Source organism: Numida meleagris, chromosome 4, assembly GCF_002078875.1.
Source record: "Numida meleagris isolate 19003 breed g44 Domestic line chromosome 4, NumMel1.0, whole genome shotgun sequence".
NCBI lineage: Eukaryota > Metazoa > Chordata > Aves > Galliformes > Numididae > Numida > Numida meleagris.
Window position 1 is genome coordinate 66,044,453 of NC_034412.1, and position 20,797 is coordinate 66,065,249.

The 20,797-nt window shown below is 38.5% G+C and overlaps 1 protein-coding gene across 2 annotated transcripts in view; it reads right to left on the reverse strand.

Moving 5' to 3' along the window:
• Positions 1–20,797, reverse strand: part of PPP3CA (protein phosphatase 3 catalytic subunit alpha) — a 194,653-nt gene that overhangs the window by 36,525 nt on the left and 137,331 nt on the right. For both annotated transcript variants that reach the window (XM_021394703.1, XM_021394702.1), the window contains exons 3-6: positions 18,605–18,729; positions 11,036–11,147; positions 9,954–10,099; positions 7,659–7,798 (exon numbers count right to left, since the gene is read on the reverse strand). In XM_021394703.1, coding sequence (XP_021250378.1) covers positions 7,659–7,798; positions 9,954–10,099; positions 11,036–11,147; positions 18,605–18,729 — 523 coding nt within the window. The remainder of the gene's footprint in view (positions 1–7,658; positions 7,799–9,953; positions 10,100–11,035; positions 11,148–18,604; positions 18,730–20,797) is intronic.

A 20,797-nucleotide genomic window follows, 5' to 3' on the forward strand; every position in this document is an offset into this window, starting at 1 on the left:
TAAGTTCTTCTTTCCATTTCAAAGTAGAAAAGTTCTTTTTCTTTTTTTTTTTTTTTTAAAATACCTTAATTATCTTATTCATCATACATCCATGGACAGGAGACTTGTATTAGTAGGATTTGGCTCTCTTTCAGATTCTACACAGCCCATTACCGAGAAAAGGCAGAGAGGCCAAGTAGTGTTCCATGCAGATACAAGAAAATTTGACTGTCATATTTTCTTCTAGGTAAATAGCACGGTAACTATAGTGAAAAAACACTCTCAATACTAAACCTCTACCCCACAAGTGGCCTACCTGAATATTTCAGCTCAAAAAACACAAGGAAACTCTCAAAGCTTCTTTTTCTTTAGCTATTTGTTGAAGTGGCTGTTGGGGAGAAGCAAAGTTTTCAGCTGTATATAGATGTTACGTATGCTGCACTGGTTTTGACAATACAGGACTTCAATTATCAGCACTTCATTAATATCAGTTTGCTCCTGCCCAAAGGTGATTTAATCTTAAACATTCTTCAACACAAACTTATAATACAGAAAAGTATTCCACAGTAATCTAGGGAAGTAAATCCATAGGTATAAAACCAGAAATCCTGAAGCTATGGGCCTTGGAGTACAAGATCTTGCAGCAAGCCCTGCAAAAGGCCAAACAACCAAAGATTATGTCACGACTTACTAGAAACAAGGTTTTACAGAAATTTCCACTTGGATTTTTTTTTCCAAATCTGTATAATAAAAATCACTAGTTTTAAAAATATTTCTAATCAAAACAGTCATCTTGTAAGCAAATTCCCAGCTTGTTTTCGTGACTGCTACCCTTCCAGAAACACTCTCCTCCTCGCCCTGTTTTGAAGAGCCCAGACGTTAATTCAGATGAGCCAGAAATAAAACAGTTGGCCAAGAGGGAAAACAAACAAACAGAATCCTCCCCCCCACCCCACGCAACAGGCTTTTCCAGAACAACCTACTGCTCTGCCTGCGCCTCATGTGTCATGCTGAATCACAGAAGAGCAGTGACTCACAGAGAAAACAAAATATCCCACTGCTAAACTAGAGATGTTATTCTCCATGGAGTATGCAACTGTGATATATCCCCCTTCAGCATCCCTTCTTCATTAAAATATCTCATGAATATTTTACTAGTTCTGAGGTATATTTTGCATGATCATTGATTTCTTCTGCACAGTTTTGAAACAGAAACAATACTTAGCTAACATGAACCAAAAGAGTAGATATTTTTACACTGATCTTCCAACAATAGCAGGAAAAACTGAATGGACTCCATGCAAGCACACTCAGCAGCATCCATGCCCCATAATTTCCACTTGCATGGTTTGCATTTTGTCAAGGAACATCCAGCCCTTATCATAGGAATTATGTGCCTGTGTGCAAAAGTTGCATAAAGAGGCACATTCACAATAATAGATCTCAGTGAAAGTTTTGACTTAAAATACACCCCAAAAACAGACAATGTTGAAAATTAATGATAATACGTTACTAGAGGCACTAACTCTTCTGGAAGCCCTTCAAAGCTACCAAAAATACCTGCAACTATGTAAAAATAACAGCTTCCATCTCAGCCTCTTTTAGATCTCCCCAAATAACAGTGGGTGATCCTATGCTCCAGGAGCCCTGCCACCTCCACCTCCTGTCTGGACTGATTTGTCATTTCCTAGCAGACATAATTTGAAGGTTTCAGCCAAATGCAGCTAGTCCTCAGCTAGATCTACGATTCAGGGAAACGCAAAGATAGAACTAAACAATCTATGTGACATGGACAGAGCAGAAAATGAGTCATACACATTTGATAACTAGGCTTTAAATATGTTTTGAAATGTTTTTGTCACAAAAGAAAAACAACAACAAAAAAAGAGTATTTACACATACTGGTGTTCTAAACGGTAGGAGGAAATGACAAAATCAACCAAGACAGTTGGCTTGCTTCCCCCTGTGCTCGCCTTCAGGTGACTTTTTAGAAGCTGGAGAAGCAGACATACCAGGACAACAGCAGAACAATCTGGAAACCTTTCTGATCTTCAGTCTAACCCATCTCTAGCCCTGTTATGTGCACCTGGATAGACGGAACTTGGACAAGTGAGCACTGTCATAGTATCAACTTTGGCCTGACAATTTTATATTAACATATCCACAAATTGCTATTTTCATGCAGTATTTAATCATACACGCCATCCTAATTATTATAATCTTGCTGCTTTCTTTTTATACTCATGAAAACCCACAGATACATACTACTGGTTAGCCAAATAAATAAATGTCCAGTTTTAACAAAAGAATGACAAGGTTCTAACACCATTTACATTTTCTTTTCTTTCAACGTTACAAGATAACAATTGAGAAGGCAAATCTTTGCCAAACATAAGAAACTTTGGGAACAATAGAGAAAAAGGTAAACAGGTAGAAACTCAAAGTTAATGAGCATGTGGCCTGGATGTAGACTTAAGCATCCACCACAAAATGGGACCAAAAAATGTACCTAACTTCATGTCTTTCATGATATCGTTAATAAAGAACTGTAAACACTTCCTTAAAAAGAAGGCACTCCAATTTCTCCTAACAAGATAACACGTGTGTATAAAAAACGTTTTCAGTAAAACCCATCGACCTTGTACTTCAGTCACCAAAGGCTTTTGCTGCTGCACTGTCCAAGGCAGCTCCCAGCACATCTTTCAGACAGTTTTCTCTTGCCCTTAATCATGCTGCCTGCTCTCAGAAACAAACCAGGGAGCCACAGCAGATCAAAACAACAAATACAAGGGCAGCTCCAAACGTAATGCCTCCTATCTTAGAAGACAGAGCGACCTATGTTCATATCTTTTCTGCAGTCATTCTTTTCAAAATTGCTCGCTTCCAGATCTGATGGTGCACACGATCAATTCCACCAATACAACTGAGTAGATATAATGAGGTCAGCAAAAAATTTCTGGCCTCAGAGATAGAAGAATGAGAAGATGGTGAAAACGTTTAAGATGATGCTGCTGCACCTGCACATGCATGCAACTACACCTCCCACCAAATAGAGAAGCACACTACAATCTTCAGTAGCTTTTTAGCACACATTTATCTAGTCCTTGTATATTCATGAACTCAAGTTACATGTGAAGTAAACCACTGAAATGTGCTGGTAGGGCTAAAATTATTATTCTACCCTAAATATCTCTAAGGCCAAGTCACCTTACATTTGCCCAAGGCTAGCAAATGAAGTTCTTTCAGGAGTCCACAATGCTAGCCACTCTGCTACTGCTTTGCTCCACCTTTGTCTTCCTTTTTTGTTGCTTTTCAAAAAATGTAACAACAGCCAGACTGCTTCACACACCTCAGCGCTCCCCAAGAACTACTAGCAAGCTCACCAACAAAACCCAGGAAGCTTGAGCACAATGCCTGCAGAAAATTCCCAAGTATTTGCTCAAGTTCTTTGGCCATCCATTGATGTGGGCCAGGCTCATGTTACTCTACTGCACTTGCAAACATTCATTAAATAACCAAGCCTTACGCACAAATGATTCCAGAAAGTGAGCAATAAGCTTGTATGTGTGCTTTTTCCTGATAGGCAGCTCTTTCCACAGGACAAGGCACAGTTAATTACCCTAGTACCGTAGCTGGACTCTTGAAGTTCTTCACCAGAGCTCTGACACAAAGGAAATTAAGCAGCTGGGCTTAGGTCCAATTGCAATTTTCACAGTTAGGACTTCATATGCACGTAGCAACTCTGTCTAAATGCGATGAAAGAACATTTTAATTCTTCATCTATCCCATAAATCTTATGGGAATAATTATGCTCCCAATCCAAGCGTGGTTCAGAAAGTACACTTTTTTTTTTTGCCTACTACCTCAAACATTGTCTAAACCACTTACTGGCTGTCTCTCCTTAAATTAGCATGTTTCTGAGGGAAAAAAAAGTCCAGCTGACTTCTTCAAGCTTTCTGTTCAGTGAAAGAAGCCTTTCTTGGATTAGCAGCATATCTTGCCAAGGTAGATGCATTTCTCACAAACAAAGCCTGAGAGTTACTGTACCACAAGTCCATGAAATAAGTACCATGGGTCATTGACAAGATCAATACAACCACCTGAGCAGAAATAAACACATGCTAAATAAAGCTAATGCAAAACTACATAATCTGATGAACAAAGTAAACCTCTTTACTGGCTGGATCAGCTGAAAAATCTGGGGAAAAAAAAACACCACAGGAAAAACGACTCCCCTTGTCTGCAACATTCCCTGAATAAAATGTTATTTTCTATGGGTTAGTATGAAATAATTTCAGGAAAGGGAAATGAAATTTCATCACTGTTGCTCTTGGTTTACTTTAAGGTACAGAGAAATTAAACAGATTTCCAAAAAGTTACTTAAATGTCACGGCTATTTTTCACTCCAACATTGTGCTACTGCTATTTCCCAGGATCCACAAATTTTGACAACCTACAGCGTGAAATGCTGCAGGACGCAAAAGACAATAAACGTTCATGCTTAGCTAAACCCTTGAAAATTAAGCTGACTTTCCTTTACATCTCTAAATGACAGGTTACACCTGTGATTTCCAGAACTGAGAGTTTACAGTGCTATCCATACTCATTTCAAGAATCGTGATGCAAAAGGAAATTTTCTGAAGAAAAAGCTTGATCAGTTTGAAATTCAATAGGCTGTGAGTGATCACCTAATAAATGTAGTGAAAAGATTGTCAGACTACTATAAACAACATTCTTTATACTTTCTCACATACATTTAGCTCATACAAATGGCTCAACATTCGTCAAATGAGTTTTGGATGAATGGAGAAGATTTAAAGTACTCCTGAGCTGGAAAGCCCAGTTAATGATGCATGTACACAGTTGGAAGGCTGCTTTACTGTTAAACACCTTTTTCATAGCATTTTGTTACAGAAAGTAACTATAGAGACACTTTAAGTGTCAGCTGGAATTTGCCATGATAATGAACATGTCTTATAAAACAGAAGCTATTTATTACAGATATTTCCTGCAATTAAGAGATCTTAATCATCTAGAAATCATTTGCTTGGCATGCATCTCTGAAATCTTTCTGACATTGCTACGAAATGCCCACCGCTATCTTTTAACTTATAGTTCTGGAAATGACTAATTAGTTTTATTCATCAAAGAATAAACAAAGTCCATTCTATCAACAGACAGTCTTGAGGAAGGACTGCCTAATTAAGTCATTTCTTTACATCTGAGCTGGCTGCTTTGGAGAATCCTTCTTTTCTCAGAAGGAAGCTAGAAAAGGCAAGCAAAGCTGGATGATGCACCTGTTATCATAGATATGTTTTTGTGTGTGTGTGTGTTTGTGTGTTTTTTGTTTTTTTTTTTTTTTTTTTGCCAGGAATTATGATTTAGTAAACAATTAATGAAATTCAGAGCAATTACATACTTCTTTTAAGAGTAACACTTGCTTTTATATAATGTCAGGCAAAGGTGACTTCAAGCTGGCCATCTGCTAGAGTCATTATACAGCTCCATTTCCCCCCACACATTATCTCACAACTAGGTATCTTGCAAATATTTAATTTTTTCCTGAGTATGCTCTTTTCTGATTAAGAAATAGTGCACAGACTAGGTCTGAGATCATACATTTTCAGGAGAAAAAGGGTGCACATTATAGGGGAATTTCATGGTAATTTCGAGAAATAGAGCTCTGGTAAACCCTAAAATCTAAAAGCTGTTCCATAGAAGTACAAACAAGCATCTAAGCACAAAGCATATCTGCAAAGCTTTCTACCCTTTTTTAAGAGAGGCTCATGAAAGGAAACTGCTATTACTCATTGTTTGTAGGAATGGTGCCTGGAACTCCTAGGAATTCATCACCGTTCAGTGTTGTTCAAAGGAAGAGGAATGATTTTAGCCCTCGGAGTCATAAGCCCATTTCTTCACAGATCAATTGTTTGCAACAGTTTGACACCTTCTTTCATAATGAGACCAAACACACATATTGAGTACATTCCAGACTGTATTGATCTGAAGGCTGTGGTATTACTTATCCACAAAAGGTGCGTGCTGACAGCACAGGCTGCAGCACAAACTGCTTTGTTCTCAGTCCATCCCATGCTGGAGCAATTACAGCTCAAAGAAAGGACTAGCAAGACTAATTTCTCAAAGTCAAACTATCATTTACCTTTCTGTTAACGTTGCCAACTAGAAGGTTGATTCTAGCACCTCTGTCTCCCAGTTACTGGTGGAAGCCACTGATTAATTCTTGACATTTTATTAAAGAGTTCAGGGTCAGTTACATTCTGGGTGAGGTTTTCTAAGATAATTAAAAAAGGTGGATTCCTCACTTCTGCTGAGCTCTTCTGGAAAACTTAGACTTATATGTCACTTCACTGGATACACTTCTCATTCTGTCACTCATCCTACTGGCTCTGCTAGTTCCACTGTTCTATTTTCCTTATAAGCTTGCCTGAATCACCATAACAGCAAAAAACAGAGAAAAGTTCCTCAAAATCCCCACGGTATACAGTGTAATCACCACCACTATTCATAAGGTAACACAGACCCTTCCTACTCTGAAAAGAAAAGGAAATCAAGAAGGAAAGCAGCACCCGACAGGTTCTTCAGCACCTTGCTCAAGCACACCTATAGGGTGTCCTCTGCCTCATGGCCACAGGACTCTAGAAATCAAGAAACCTACCACTGGAAATGGAGAAAGGCCACAACCACCTTCCATTTCATACAGAACGGAGAAAAGAGAAAAAGGAGCTGTTGTTGTTGTCAGCTGCGTGGTACTGAAGGGCACCTCCCCAGCACCCAAGGAAATGCACTCCTGTGTACGTGAGAGAATCTCCTGATGCTTTATGCTGATACAGAGGCACAAAAACCATGCTTAAAGGACAGAATAAGAGAATAACTATGAAGCAGAAAAGAAAGAGAACACACTTCAAAAAGTCTAAAACAGCCCACAGATTTGTTTTAGATGTGCTTCAATTTTTATTATTTAGGCGTGCTGCTACTATTACTTTTCAGAAACATTCTCACTGTTGTATTATACTAACACATTAGTAGAAGGAAATAACTCCAGTGATTAATTAGAGTTTGATGTCTTTGCATTCAAGTCCATACATGTTTCAGCAAGAACATTATAGGCACTTGCCTACATTTCAACTGTTAGCAAGCTCTATTTAACCAATTCTGTTCAAAGCCCAAATGGGAAGAACTAATCCCAAACGTAAGCAAAAGTTCGATAAACCTGGGGTACAAAAGTGCCTATGTGGAAAAATCAATTTTTACTGACCCTGAAGAACTACAGGTAGTGAGTTCTCCAACACTAGCATCAAAATTAACTTCTAGTTTTCAAACTAGAAATGTAGTTACCTACTCTTAAAAAAAAACAAAAAAAACCAAAAAAAAAACTGCTCACACTCATTTCCTAACTTCCAAGAACAAAAAAAAAGCTCAATATACAGGCTTTGGTGAATAAAAATAAGTCATTTAGGTTTTCCCAGTTGTGAGGAACAGGCGAGATAAATAAACTGAAGATGAAGTTACCTGAAAGCAAAGCAAGCCTGCAGAAAGAAGTGCCAGACCTCTTCACAACCCAATTATCAAAGAAGCGTTGCAAACTTCAATCAAGGATTTATATCACTGAACTAGAACGAGATCACACACAGAAATCCATACAAAGAAGTAATGTTCACCTGTAGAAGTACGAGCATCCCCTGACTGTGTTGTGAGTGAAGTGTTCCTGAGTCTTCTCATTTCCAAAGTCCTCTAAAGGATCTGACCAGAGGATGTCACACATAGGTCCATATGCAGGTGGTTCCTTGAATCGATCTAACTAAGGAAAATAGGAGACAAAGAAATACTAACTTCTTTCAACTACGTATCACAGAAACACTGAAGAAAAGTTATTATTTTTCAATCCATAGGTTGCCAAATGAATACCCCAAACAAACTATTTTACTTTACTGAGAGCTTTGGGATGCTCTCAGCTTTAAAGCAATAGGATTTTGAGAAACAGTAAAATGCTCCTTGCTAACACTGATAAAGACAAGTAATAGATATAACTGAAAAATGAAACACTGTATGTGAGCTTTTTGTTTTTTATTATTATATTTTTTAATTTTCTGCTGTTTTTCACGTTGCTCCAGTGGCAAATAAAGATGGTATTTCTGTATTTTGTGATTTCTCAAATATCATGGCACTCAATTAATGTGAGTGAGGCACTTCAAGAAAAAGATACAACAGTTATTTCAAAGCAAATTCCCATTTTGATTTCAATATATTTTTTACAAAAAAAAAAATTAAACACCCCAACAATAATTATGTACTAAGACAACATTCTCTACATTATAGAACCTTGCCATATTTCTATTCCTCCCATAACCCCAGTCCTAATTAAATAGCTAAAAATTTGTTTCCGTTTGATCTCTGGAATTAAAAACTCCTATTATATAGAATCATGTTGTAAGTAAGATTATAACTAATAGGGAAATATCAAAAAGCAGTATTCCGCTGTAAGCATCCTTTAACATAAAAACCACTCTTTCTGAGTGTAAGAATCAAGTAGCAGCCCAAATTCTCTACTCTTCCCATACAGATCAATTAATGTTAATAACTAACTTTAAAAAAAAGTAATTTTCAAGCAGAAAAAAGTGGTCTTACATATCTGCAATGAGTTAAAGTCTTACTGAGACCTCCACAACTTTACCTTTGCACCCTCCTAATGAAATATTCATAGCATACCTAAACTTCTAACTTATTTCAGCCCTTTCAGCAGTTAATGCTTTTGTAACTATAATTAATTTTAAAATAAAAATTCATATTTATTCATATTTAAATAAAAATTCATAAATATGCAAAATCAATTTCTGCTGATTGCCAAAGATGAATAAACCTCTAGTGGGGGGGGAAAGAGGAAAGATGATAATGACTCTTAGCTAGAACCTCAGCCCTCAACAATTTTGCTCTGCCGCTGCATTGTTGCAAAACCAGCTAATTTTTTTGGCAGAGTATTTTAGCTTAAAGAGACAGTGAACCTTTACCTCAGAAACAAAGCTTTACATTCAGTAATTTTTAAAAGTGCGGTTAGCATCTTAATTTAATTGTATTTAAAACAAAACACGTCATTATTGGTTCAAGTATTATATTTTAAGCCATATAAATTTCTTAGCAGGCTATAAATTAACCTCAGAATATAATTCGTCTTGTAGTGTCTATAAAACTGGGAAGTATATAACCATATTTGCAAATTTCAAACTGTATGCAAGAAACAGAAAATCTTTACTGCTGGAAACACTACAGATGAATAGATTAAATATTTCCTTTTAGAAATACAAACTGAGATCTCTTTTTTCAAAACATCTGAAAAAAAAAATCCTTGAAAACGTGCAACAACACGAGTACGTAAAGAAACCGTTTGACAGTGTCTACGTGGGGCCCAGTAAGTTGGTGCTTATGCTGTACTCTTGTGTTATGAAAAGTTTCTTAATAGTTTTGACTATACTCACTGCTATCATATCACAATATCACAACTTCTGTAATATGCTTTAAGTATCATGAATTTTTTTCTAAAACTGTCTTTTTTTCTTTTCTCCAAGAAAGTGCAGAATGCCTATTATGTTGCAAGGAATCATCAGGAAGTATGTTTACAATATGCTAACAGATCTTTCTTACAACAAATTAATGCTGTGTATTCATTTGCTCCTAAATACTTATTCACTTAACAATTAATTTTTCAGAACACAAGAAAGATAAATTCTGTGTTTTACCAGATGTTGGTGATTTCTTCACCTCAATAAAACAACTTAACACTAATTACAGCAATTCCTTTTATGCTCTATTTAAAAAGACCTTTAAAAGGCAGTAAGGTCAATGTGAATGTCAAAATGACATACAAGCATCTCATATGAAAGAAAGCAAGAAAGGATTCACGTTCTGTTTGTCGGTGATTAACTGCTCACTCATTAGACTTGAGCACTACTCATACTTACTTTTCTGATGTCATCTAGGGTGTTGATCTCTGGGGACAAGCCACCATGTACACACAGGAACTGTTGGTTCATCAGAGCAGCCAAGGGAAGGCAGTCGAAGGCATCCATGCAGGCATCGTATACTCGTTCTGAATATTTGATTTTACCTTTTAAAGATTAAAACGGTAACAGAAAGTACCATCAACACTTGAAAGGAAAACAGAAATTAGGATGCTACTTAATACCTTGATCTTTCTGTCACTACTCTCCTGTACTGAGGACTCCACCAAAGCTTGCTTCATGTAAAAAAATTTCTTTAGGGTTATTGTTATTCATTGGTGGAAAAGTTCTTTATTTTCTAGTTGAGGTGAAAAGTTCTGCAAAGTTTACTATATTTCTCCAAAATACTGTAAATAAGCAATTTTATATTCTACTATTTTCTGCCATGAAATCTAAACAGCAAGCCTTAATAAAGTTTGATGAATGGTAATCAGCTACTACATTTTCACTCAAAGCTCTCAAAGTAATCAGAAGCCCAGTCCCTTATAATTAATTATCTACAGAAATACCATTATGAAATGAATGGGGTGGTACAATGAAGCTGAAATGTTAATTTACCAATACAGATATTAAAGTCAGCAAACCATGAAGCCTTCAAGCCAATTAACATTTCCTTTATACCCACTGCTAAACAGGCAACACAGACTTCTGGCAATAGCTTCAGTTTACAGCCACAGAAAAAAAATGTTTAATTATGCAAGTAAAGGTCTACATCTAATGAGCTTTTGTGTGTCACTGCATCCCTTCTTGCAACAAAAAAAAGCATTTCCTCAAAAAGAGTGTCAGCCTACTTACAAGGTAAATGTGAACATGCCACATTTCTAAGCAGCATTAGCTGAGTCTAATCCCCTCTCTCCACCACTGAAACACCTTCCCCAGGCCCTGGAGGATGACTGCCCTCTCAGGGAGCATGGATGACACATTAACATCACGTACAGTAAACATTAGAAGTGCCTGATACAAAGCAAGTATCAAATGCAAACTAACAAACTGAAGCTGTCCAATAGGGATTTAAGACAAGAAAAGTTAGAAGGTACACTTACATTCTTGCTTAAATGTGAAATACTCTGTTAAATGTCTACATTCATGATTCCCACGAAGTAAAAACAGTGTTTTGGGGTAAAGGATTTTCAAGGCCCACAAGTACAGCACACACTGCAAAGCAGAAACAAGACAGAGAAACAGAATTCATAATCCATTATGAAATTCAACCACTATGTTTCCACCCAATGGAAAAAAAAAAAAAAAAGGAAGCAGAAGTAGTACTTATGTGAAACATTTATTTTCAACAGTTAAAAGTCACTGTTCACATATTTGTTACAAATATTCCTCTGTGCTTCAACCCAGACTGGTAGAATCTACTATCAGTATTCTGTAATGCAGTTGCACACATTGGGTAAATCCCTGTTCAGCCTTCACTTGCGACAGCTTTCAAGAAGCAGTGACGTGCATCTCTAAAATAACGAGTGCGTTCCACCTGGAAGGTCAGACAGAAATCCGCAGTGGAAACAATTTCACAGGAAGATCTGCATTTCCTGACTGAAGAAAGAGTTGCCCTGGAACAATTTAACCAACACTTCAGGAAATACCTTAGCTTCCAGTACTACATAATTTCTGCATTAACTCTTGTAATGAGCAGTTGCTTATTATTCACTTAACACTGTTCTGTACAAGTGACCGAGAAAAAAATCTACCAAGCCGTCGCGTTAAATGAAGTTACCCCAAAGCTTCCGAAAAGCGTTTTGTTTTCCAGAAGATATCTATTTCAGAAAATAATTCTTCTAAGTGTGTTTTTAAAGCAAATAAGACTTGGAGGGGCTAGACCTCCTGAGACTATCTGAATAAAATAGTTGTGTTGAGCCAAACCAGCATGGCAATGAAGCTCTTGACAGATGAGCAAACTTGCAACCTTTGTGGAATATTTATCACGTTCACATGATGGCCCTAGCTTCCAAGAGAGCTGATGGAAGTATGGCCATCCTATCTCACCCTAGGAGTTCACTGCTCAGTCTTCCCAATGCTTCCGAGACGAGGAACTTGCTGTTGGGAACAATGCTGCAAGGACTGTGATGGACTCAGGAAACACAAGCCACAAAAGCGGTCTGAACAATTTTTCCTCCAACCCTTCCTTTCTTAAGTATCCACTAACTGCAGATTTGTTGCACAAAAAATAAAAGGTATCTTTCGCGTTTGCAGCTATCCACTAAACCCCCTTTCATTCTGCTGGGGGAATTTATTTATCTTAATAACCAACAGCTTGGAAACCAATGTACTTCTAATAGTGGTTTCTCCTTAACACAAAACCATCACTTTTGTCAGTTCAGTGCCTTTAAATGTGTACAGTATGAATTCTCTTCTACAATTCATAATGTCTTGATAAAAAGAAACAGAAAATTTATGGTAATCATATCTGAACATTTCGATTTCTGCTCTCATTTGCTAAACAGTCATCATCTCAAACAAAAAGGAATGCAACATTTTTATATTTGTGCTAAGACTCACACTCTCTACAGATAATTATATAGCAGCAGGAGTTTTACAATACTGCACTTTATGTTGAATTTATTGCGCGTAAACATCTAGATGCTGTCTGGACTCCCTAATTTGTTTGTTTATTCTGAGGCTTTATAGGCAAGTTAAGAAGTAGAGAAGTTACAGGCAGCACTCTTCAGGACTTGAAAAATCAGTCTTCTCATGTGGGAAAACAAGAAAGGGTCTCCTGAGCTCACATCACTTTCTGCACCCACCGGGCCCTACTGCCACCTCAGGCAGGGAGAAGAGATGGCCCAATGCCAGGAACACCGCTCTGACACCATCCAGATAGAAATTAGAGCATTAGGTCACAGGAGTTAATGACCTCAAGGTGCACCAGGGGAGGTTTAGATTGGGTATTAAGAAGAATTTTGTCACGTAAAGGGTGGCTGAGCAATGGAATGTGCTGCCCAGGGCAGTGGTGGAGCCCTCATCCCTGGAGATATTAAAGAGATGCATGAGCCATGCCCTTTAGTGCTGTGCCAAGTAGTGGGGCTCAGTAGGTGTTGATGGTTGAGCTTTATGATCTTAGAGGCCTTTTCCAACCAAGATTGTTCTATGAATTATGTGCTGTAGCCCAAAACAATGAGGAAGAGTGTCCCTAGGGAAGGTTTTCTGAATCACAGAATGGCCTGGGTTGAAAAGGACCTCAAAGATCATCTAGTTTCAACCCCCCTGCTGTGTGCAGGGTCGCCAACCACTAGACCAGGCTGCCCAGAGCCACATCCAGCCTGGCCTTGAATGTCTTCAGGACACTGAAGCTTGTACAGGGAAAAAAGACTTGGCTTTGAGGATTTCACTTTGCTGGGGAAGGAAGCCTGGACTCCTCCATGGCACCAGCAGAATTTTCTAAATCCGATAATAACTGTTTGGTTTCATAATTATTCCAAGGACCTCTGGAACACTCAACTTCTTCTAACTTATTGCTTAATGCAAAAAATTGATGTAAATGCTGCAAGACAAGGTGACTAAAATGACGCCTCCATTCATACAAGAAAAGTTCCAACTTTTAAGAAGTTGTATTGAAGCTACCCTAGAGCTTCCAGTTCTGCCAAATCACTTTAAAATTTGGGAAAGTGGCTAGAGGGAAAATGAAGTGCTTTATTAAGAAAAAAAAATAGAGTGGCTTAGATTTTCTTTTAAAGCTTTCTATTTTCATAAAGCACCAGCAAAACTGAAATAAGCAGAAGATACTTAAAATATCATCCAGGTCTAGAAAGCAAGGCAAATAAGGAACACTAAGTTTTATCTTTTAATTTTTTTGTGTGTGTTTGTTACTTGCTTATGCATAGATCACTTCTATTTGCTTATCATACTCTTATTCTTCCATGCTTCCTTTGAAGCATTCAAGGGAACCAGACAGAAAAGGGGAAATCAATGCAGTCCAGAGTGTTCTGCATTTCTAAGCCACTATTCAAGTAATGTAATCCCAACATTCACAGTCTGTGTAATTTTCAGTGCTGTCATATTTAAGTCTTATTTTGTTTACATAATTCCTTTAATTTTTTCCTTTTTCTGTTTAGAAGTCCAGTAACATACTATTATAATAAACAAGAACTAATTAGCAGATTTTTCTTTCAAACAAAACAAATATGAGGTGGCATCCTCATCATCAGAAAGAAAAGGTCTGTGCAATTAAGTGCTATGTAAGCCAAAGATGCATATTTTCACACTGAACGAGGGATTTAATTCCTTTGTCATATGCTGAACTTAGGCCTTTTTACACTTTGATATCTCCCCACCTTCTGAAAAGGGAAAACAAAAGCCCCAAACCACTTGCATGAATCTCACAGTAAGCGCTCAAAGCAATGATGAAAAACAGTCACCATCGCTGCTAGATGATAGCACAGCCCTCTGCCTCCTGTATGCTCCTTTGACAAGTGTGCACAGCCAATTCTGTGAAAGCTGAAGATCACTGTTAGCTCTGTGGCTCTGTATGAGTAACAGGGATGAACTCTCTACAAATGACTGATGCCACTGTGCCCTCCCCCAGCAAATGAAGTTGAGAGTGAATAAACATAAGGTAATTCATACTGGAAAAGATAACTTGAGCCATGCATTACAAAGGTCTCTACTGCTCTGTGAGCTGTGGAGTAATGTTTAGCACAGCTCCTTCACTCTAACACACATCTCCTCTAAATACAAAAATTGCATACTTTAACTGTGCTGCAACAATTATACCACTGCAGTAGCTAGAACAGAAGCAGTTTTCTAAAATGGAATAAGTAACGGAAACTACATATATTTTTGCACACATAATTCCATTTGCACTACTAGTACAACCGTTCTCAGAGACACAGACACACTGCATCTGTAGCCAAAACACTTCAGTGACACAAATCCTTTTCTGAACCCCCATTTCTTGAGCACGGAAAGAAAGCATTAAACACCACCGAAAATAAGAAAAGATGGCACTGACTTCACTGCAACCAGCTTTGCATTTATTTCCCACCCTTCCTCTTTTTTTTCCCAGCTTTCAGGGCATAAATGAAGATCTCTCAAGGCTCAGCTGGTAAACAGAGACAGTAAGGCAATACAAGCAGATCTTCAGTGCCATCTTAAAGACAGTCTTTATGCAAGTGCAAGATGCTTTTCTAATTGATGTAAGGTCAGATAGTCAAATTCTTCAGACTTGCTGCAAACACATCACTTTTTCCTTGCTAGAAATACCATGAAAGCAGTTTCTCCATTTTGGAATTTCAGCCTCTGTGTTTGGGAAATGAAGAAGTATGCACATTTCCAGTTTTGTTCATTTTGTTTAATTCTACTAATCTCAACTGTCTGCTCTGTCAAAAATGATCAGAATGCATCTCATGATATTCAATTCAAATTTAAGCTTGTATGCTTTTATGTGGGATTGGGCATTTAATATTAATGCATAACATTAATGCATTACATTTGGTATTTACTGTGGTGGTCATTTTTCAAACATCGATGAAAAGCAGTCTACGTGCATACTTCCCTACACTGCCTCATATTCACATCTGACTTTCAAAATAGCCTTCAGACTCAGGTAAAGACCAGTCATTCTTCCCTATAACTCATTCCAGCAGAACCACATATAAGCAAACTATGCTTTGAATTTAGAAATAAAAATCATTTAAAAATTATTTGTAAAGATTTATTTTATCCATGACCATAAACTTGTTTGAAAGGGAGAGCTGAATGGTTTCTACTCTGGAGTCAAAACCCCAGAACAGTGCACACGCACAGTCTGGAAAGGTTATCAGCTACAGAGCTGAGGAAAAAAGTGCACCACATCAGATACTGCAGCTTGCAGGAGTCTGTTATTCTAAGTGAAGAAATGCTCAGGCTCTGCCAAAAGACCAAATGGAAAAGACAGCACAGCTAAGGGATAAAGATTTGGTCTGTGCCAAGAAAGCTCGTCTCTTTCTAGCTACAGTTTTGCTTTTTTTTTTTTTTTTTTTTTTGTGGTAGCCATTGTAATTTCTTTAGTAGTCTCTCCCCCTGCAACACCTTGCTTAGTAATTTTACAGGCTAAAATGCTCTCTTCAAGCAATGCTGCTAACTGCCTGGTAAAAACAGAGCATACGCGTGAAGGATTGAGCCCTTGGATCAAAAGCTCTGTGGGGCAAGAACTGACATTTCTGCTGAGTGCCTTATGCAAACACTTTTATCTTTTCCCCTCTGCATTATCATATGCCTTCCACCTACCTTATGCAATTTCTTCTGTTCTTAATGATAATAGCTTGCATTATATAGCACCTTTCATCCAGAAGAATCCCAAATGCTTTCCAGCCCACAGACAGGGATTATCTCGCCCACTGCCAGAACTCAGCTAGGTCTAGGCTCAATGGTGTCACTTTTACGCTAGATAGCACACAGCAACTGAAGGGGTTTTTAAAAACCTTGTATTACTTGTGATGAGTACCTTGGACCATATACTTAATTATTTTGGAAAGACCCCAGAACTGCAGTTGTTTCATGTCGTCTACACTGGCAGAAAGGGAAGCCAACAGATAGACAGAATGAAGAGTGTGTGGTACAGCTGTGGTGGAAATATGCATTGAGACCACGGTAGGACCATTTTTCCACTAAGACCTCTAAGCCAGCACAAAGCCCTGGCAAGGGCCGGGGCCTGCTAAATATGCTCAGGACCCCTTCTCCACAAAGCATCCCTCAGCCTGCCAAAGCACATACCTCCTGTTTTTCTTTCCTTGTCAGTACTTATTCTGGTAAGTTCATGCCTGAATGCATAGCTGTAAATCCAGCTACAGTTATGAAACAGTGTGCCTTTTTTTTCAGAGGCATTCTTTAATCAAGGTGACAGGTGGAGAGAATCAGTTATGCACCAAAAAAGTAGAAATCTGAGAACCCTACATATAAAAAGGAATAATGCAAGTGACAGTTCAGATATTTCCTTCACACTGATAGAAGCCAGCACAGCTCCCAGTGAAAAAGTAGTGTTCCAGAATGGAAAATCTAAATGCAGAATATAGTATATGTACGTGCAGACTGCTAAATGAATTATTTTAAGGGGCCTATTCCGCACCCATAAGCTATTTTGCTGTGTTATATGACTTGCTCATCTTTATTCAGTAATAGCTCTGGAATAAATTCTGGTAAACTGTCAGACAGGCACTTGAAAACTGAAGCAAATCATTTGTCCTATCTCTTGTATTAAAAACATATAAAGAAATAGAGACACAACTCGAATCTTCCAGATGCAACTTGGCACAGTCCAAGTCTTCAGAAGATATGAACGAAGCTGCTTTTGCCTGCTGTAGGGAGCCTGCTCTGCAGAGGGGTTGGACTCGATGATCTCTAGAGATCCCTTCCAATCCCTACAATTCCATGATCCTGTGATCTGAAAAAATGGCAGCTCAAGATTCAGCTGCACAGTAGAATGAGCCTAGGAAACCCCCTTCCGCATTTCCAGCCTTCTCCCAGTAGCCCTGCACCCACACAGTGAAGGGTTGGACCACAGCTGACCACGGACCTGAGATGGGATAAAGAAGAAAAGAAAGCAGGAAGCATTGACTTCAGTGTAAGGCTAATCCCAGCTATATTCATGATTTACAGTAGGTGGACAAAAATGTTGTAGATCTTGAGTTTTTAGAGCTTTTGCACTTGGAACAGTGTTTTTCTATGAGTAGAATGTTTCACCTCCCAAAGATTCTGTTAACATTTTAAAGTAAGTTTTAAAATCAGCCAACAATGCAGAAGCAGTTTTATAGAATCTTAAAAATAAGATTGTTCATACTATAAAAATAGAACTGGCAAGATAATGCACTGATCCATTTTACAAACACATAAGTAACTCAGCTATTTGGGACTATGTTTTTTTATATTGATACGACAAAAGTGTACTAAGATGTGCTCTGTAAAATGAAATATCAGTGCATGCTGCCACCTTATCAACAGGTACACAACCATGTATCACAGGACAAACATGGAGGGAGTTCAAGTCCAAATTTTAGAGAGAAAAGACTTGAGCTATAACTCAAAAGCTGTTACAAGGCTTTCTGACTGGTTTACTCAGTGACCAGATCAGCTACGATCAGATGAACATATCTAGATTAGATTTTATTTGATAACTGAGCACCTCAACTGTCAGTTTGCAAAACCAAACAGCAACTGCATCTGCAACCTGTACTTAAACAGAACTCACTCAACCTCCACAACACAGTGTGTTATTTGCTGGCTTTTATTCTCTCTCTCCTGATGTAGTCCTTCCATTTCATAACTCAGAAAAAAAAAAATCAGGAAGTCCAACTACACTGTGAGTTACTCATTTAATTCCTCTGCTATGCCTCTTTTCTAATAGCTCATGTGTATTCATTCATTTTAACTTGTGCAAGCTGCATAGCAGATTGCCTTCTGCACTATCCTAGGATGGTCGCTAGAAGTACCAAGGCCTGATCTCCATCAGCTCTCCAGCACAGATACAGTGGGATTTGGCTGGATGTCACCCCAGTGACGGGTAACAAGGACCTCTTTTGCACATGGTGATATCTGGAAAGAGCCTCAGCATTCCTGAACTCGTTAAATTACTATGCCAAATACATACAACAGACTGCAAATAGATTCACAGTCAAAAACAGAAATAAGAAACTTACTTCAATGCTGAAGTACCCTCTGTCCACATAGTCCCCCAGGAAGAGATACCGTGTGTTGGCAGGAGAACCTCCCACTTCAAACAGTTTCATCAAGTCAAAGAATTGGCCATGGATGTCTCCACAAACTGAAAGAAAAAAAAAGAGTAATATTCAGTGTAACCATGCAAAAATCATCTTAGGCACCCACATTCTGAGGTCAGTCTCTTGTAAGAAATGTGTTATGACAATGTTGTGCATGGTCTTCTAGTTAAGTGATCACTGAAAACTGGCAGTTGTTCAGCAGAAGCTGTTTAAGGATGTGCATCCACTTAAGTGTGCAAAAGGTGACAAACTAACATAAGCAGAGCTATCAAGTGAATCTGACCTACGTTTATTTTCACATTTTTGTCTATTCCTTCTGCCACCCAACAGAACACACAACACCTGTGATAGCAATAAGATGAGCTAAAGAAGGCCTGAAAAGAAAACATGATCAAGCAAGGTTACTTTCACCATCACACCTATGCTTGTCTCAAGTTCAAATGAACACGACTAGCCTTTCTGCAAAAGGAGAAGCATGCCAGTCCTGTGTATGCTGATGCTGCAACTGACAAATTTTGGACTTCTTTAGAACTGGAAGAAAGCATAGAAGAAAAGGGCCTATTTGCTTTTCTAAAGCATATCTTCAACAAGATGACACAGATTTTTCATACTTTCCCCCTTACCACTTTATTTAACCTTGTATGATTAAGAATTGTTTCACTTTGTTGTGATGAAGTCAATCTAACAAGCTCTAAAAAGAACAGCTCCAAAAAACAACACCAGGCAGTGCATAGATGATGTGCAACCAAGGCTAAATGGGGATGCTTCTTGGTGCGCCTTAGACTTAACAGATTGGCTCTGCTATCTTGTGAAACTTCAGCTTCACTGGTGGGTGATTGTAGATATCTTCAGGAAGGAAGGCAAGGCTTTTGCAGTACCCCATGGAAGCTTAACTAACAATGCTGTCTCAAAGCTTGGTTAGTTTTGCCTTGTTTTGTTTCACCTAACCAAGGGAGGTGGGGAAAAAAAAAATCTGAAAAAAAACCAAACACCCAACTTAGGGTCAAGCCCAGGCCTTTTCTTTGTAAAGCTTGTTGCCTGAAAACACCAGCAGCCTTAAAGCCTGAAAAGGAAAGAGATAAGGGATGGAAGGAGAACCACTGCAGCTCAGTCTCCCAGGAGAGCAGCCTGAGAACATCCGTCAAACACAGCTGTCAGTAGAGCAATACCCATACAAATTTTCGGCTGCTCCTGTTTAAATCTTTTCTCCAATGCTACTCTATTTCCAAAGTGAACAACGTGTTATGGTGTAACAAACCTGTTTTGTTATCACTGCCTTTTTGGATTTTCACAACCTTCTAATGCAAAGCAGCTTCTCCAATGCACAGGCCTCTGGCAAATGCAAAGAAGCCTGCATGAATTCAATGCCTTCCATTTTTATGGGGGCTGCTAGGAAAGTAATACCTCCTATTTTATTATGTTGACCCGCGATGTCAGAGGCAGGTGGATGCGGTACGGCAACAGAGATTGAGCCTTCCCACCAACATCCTGTACATTTTGTTACTGTGCAACAGATGGCAGCAGAGGGACAGTTGGAAAAAATGGCATTTGATATAGGAGAACATATGAAGCAATGTTCTGCCATTGAATTCCTCCATGCAGAAAAAACTGCACTCATTGACATCCAATGACACTTGCTGAATGTTGATGGAGCCCTTAGAATGGATGTGCACACAGTGAGGCGGTGGGTGGTACGTTTCAGCAGTGGCGGCAGACATGAAAGACAAGCCATGTTCTGGGTGGCCATGCACAGCTGTCACATCACAAAACAAAGAGTGTCTAGATCAGCTCATCCACGTGAATCAGCTAACGGTGGTGACTATGTTGAAAAACAGTGTTTTATAGCTGGGAATGTGCTGTATCGTATAGCGTTATTGTGCTCTTTGTATCTGTTGTAGTGTCCACAGGAATACATAGGAGGCATTACTTTCAAAGTGTCCTATGTAGACTGGCTCTCCCTTCAGTGACTCAAAAGTTCTGATTTGCAAACTGGAAGAGTGATAAGAAAGAGGCTGAATAAACCAGGTGAGAAAGATGGACTTTATCTTGCATCAGCAACAGAACTCACTGCTAACAGTAAAGTCAGTAGACTTCAGATATTTTCCTCCAAGT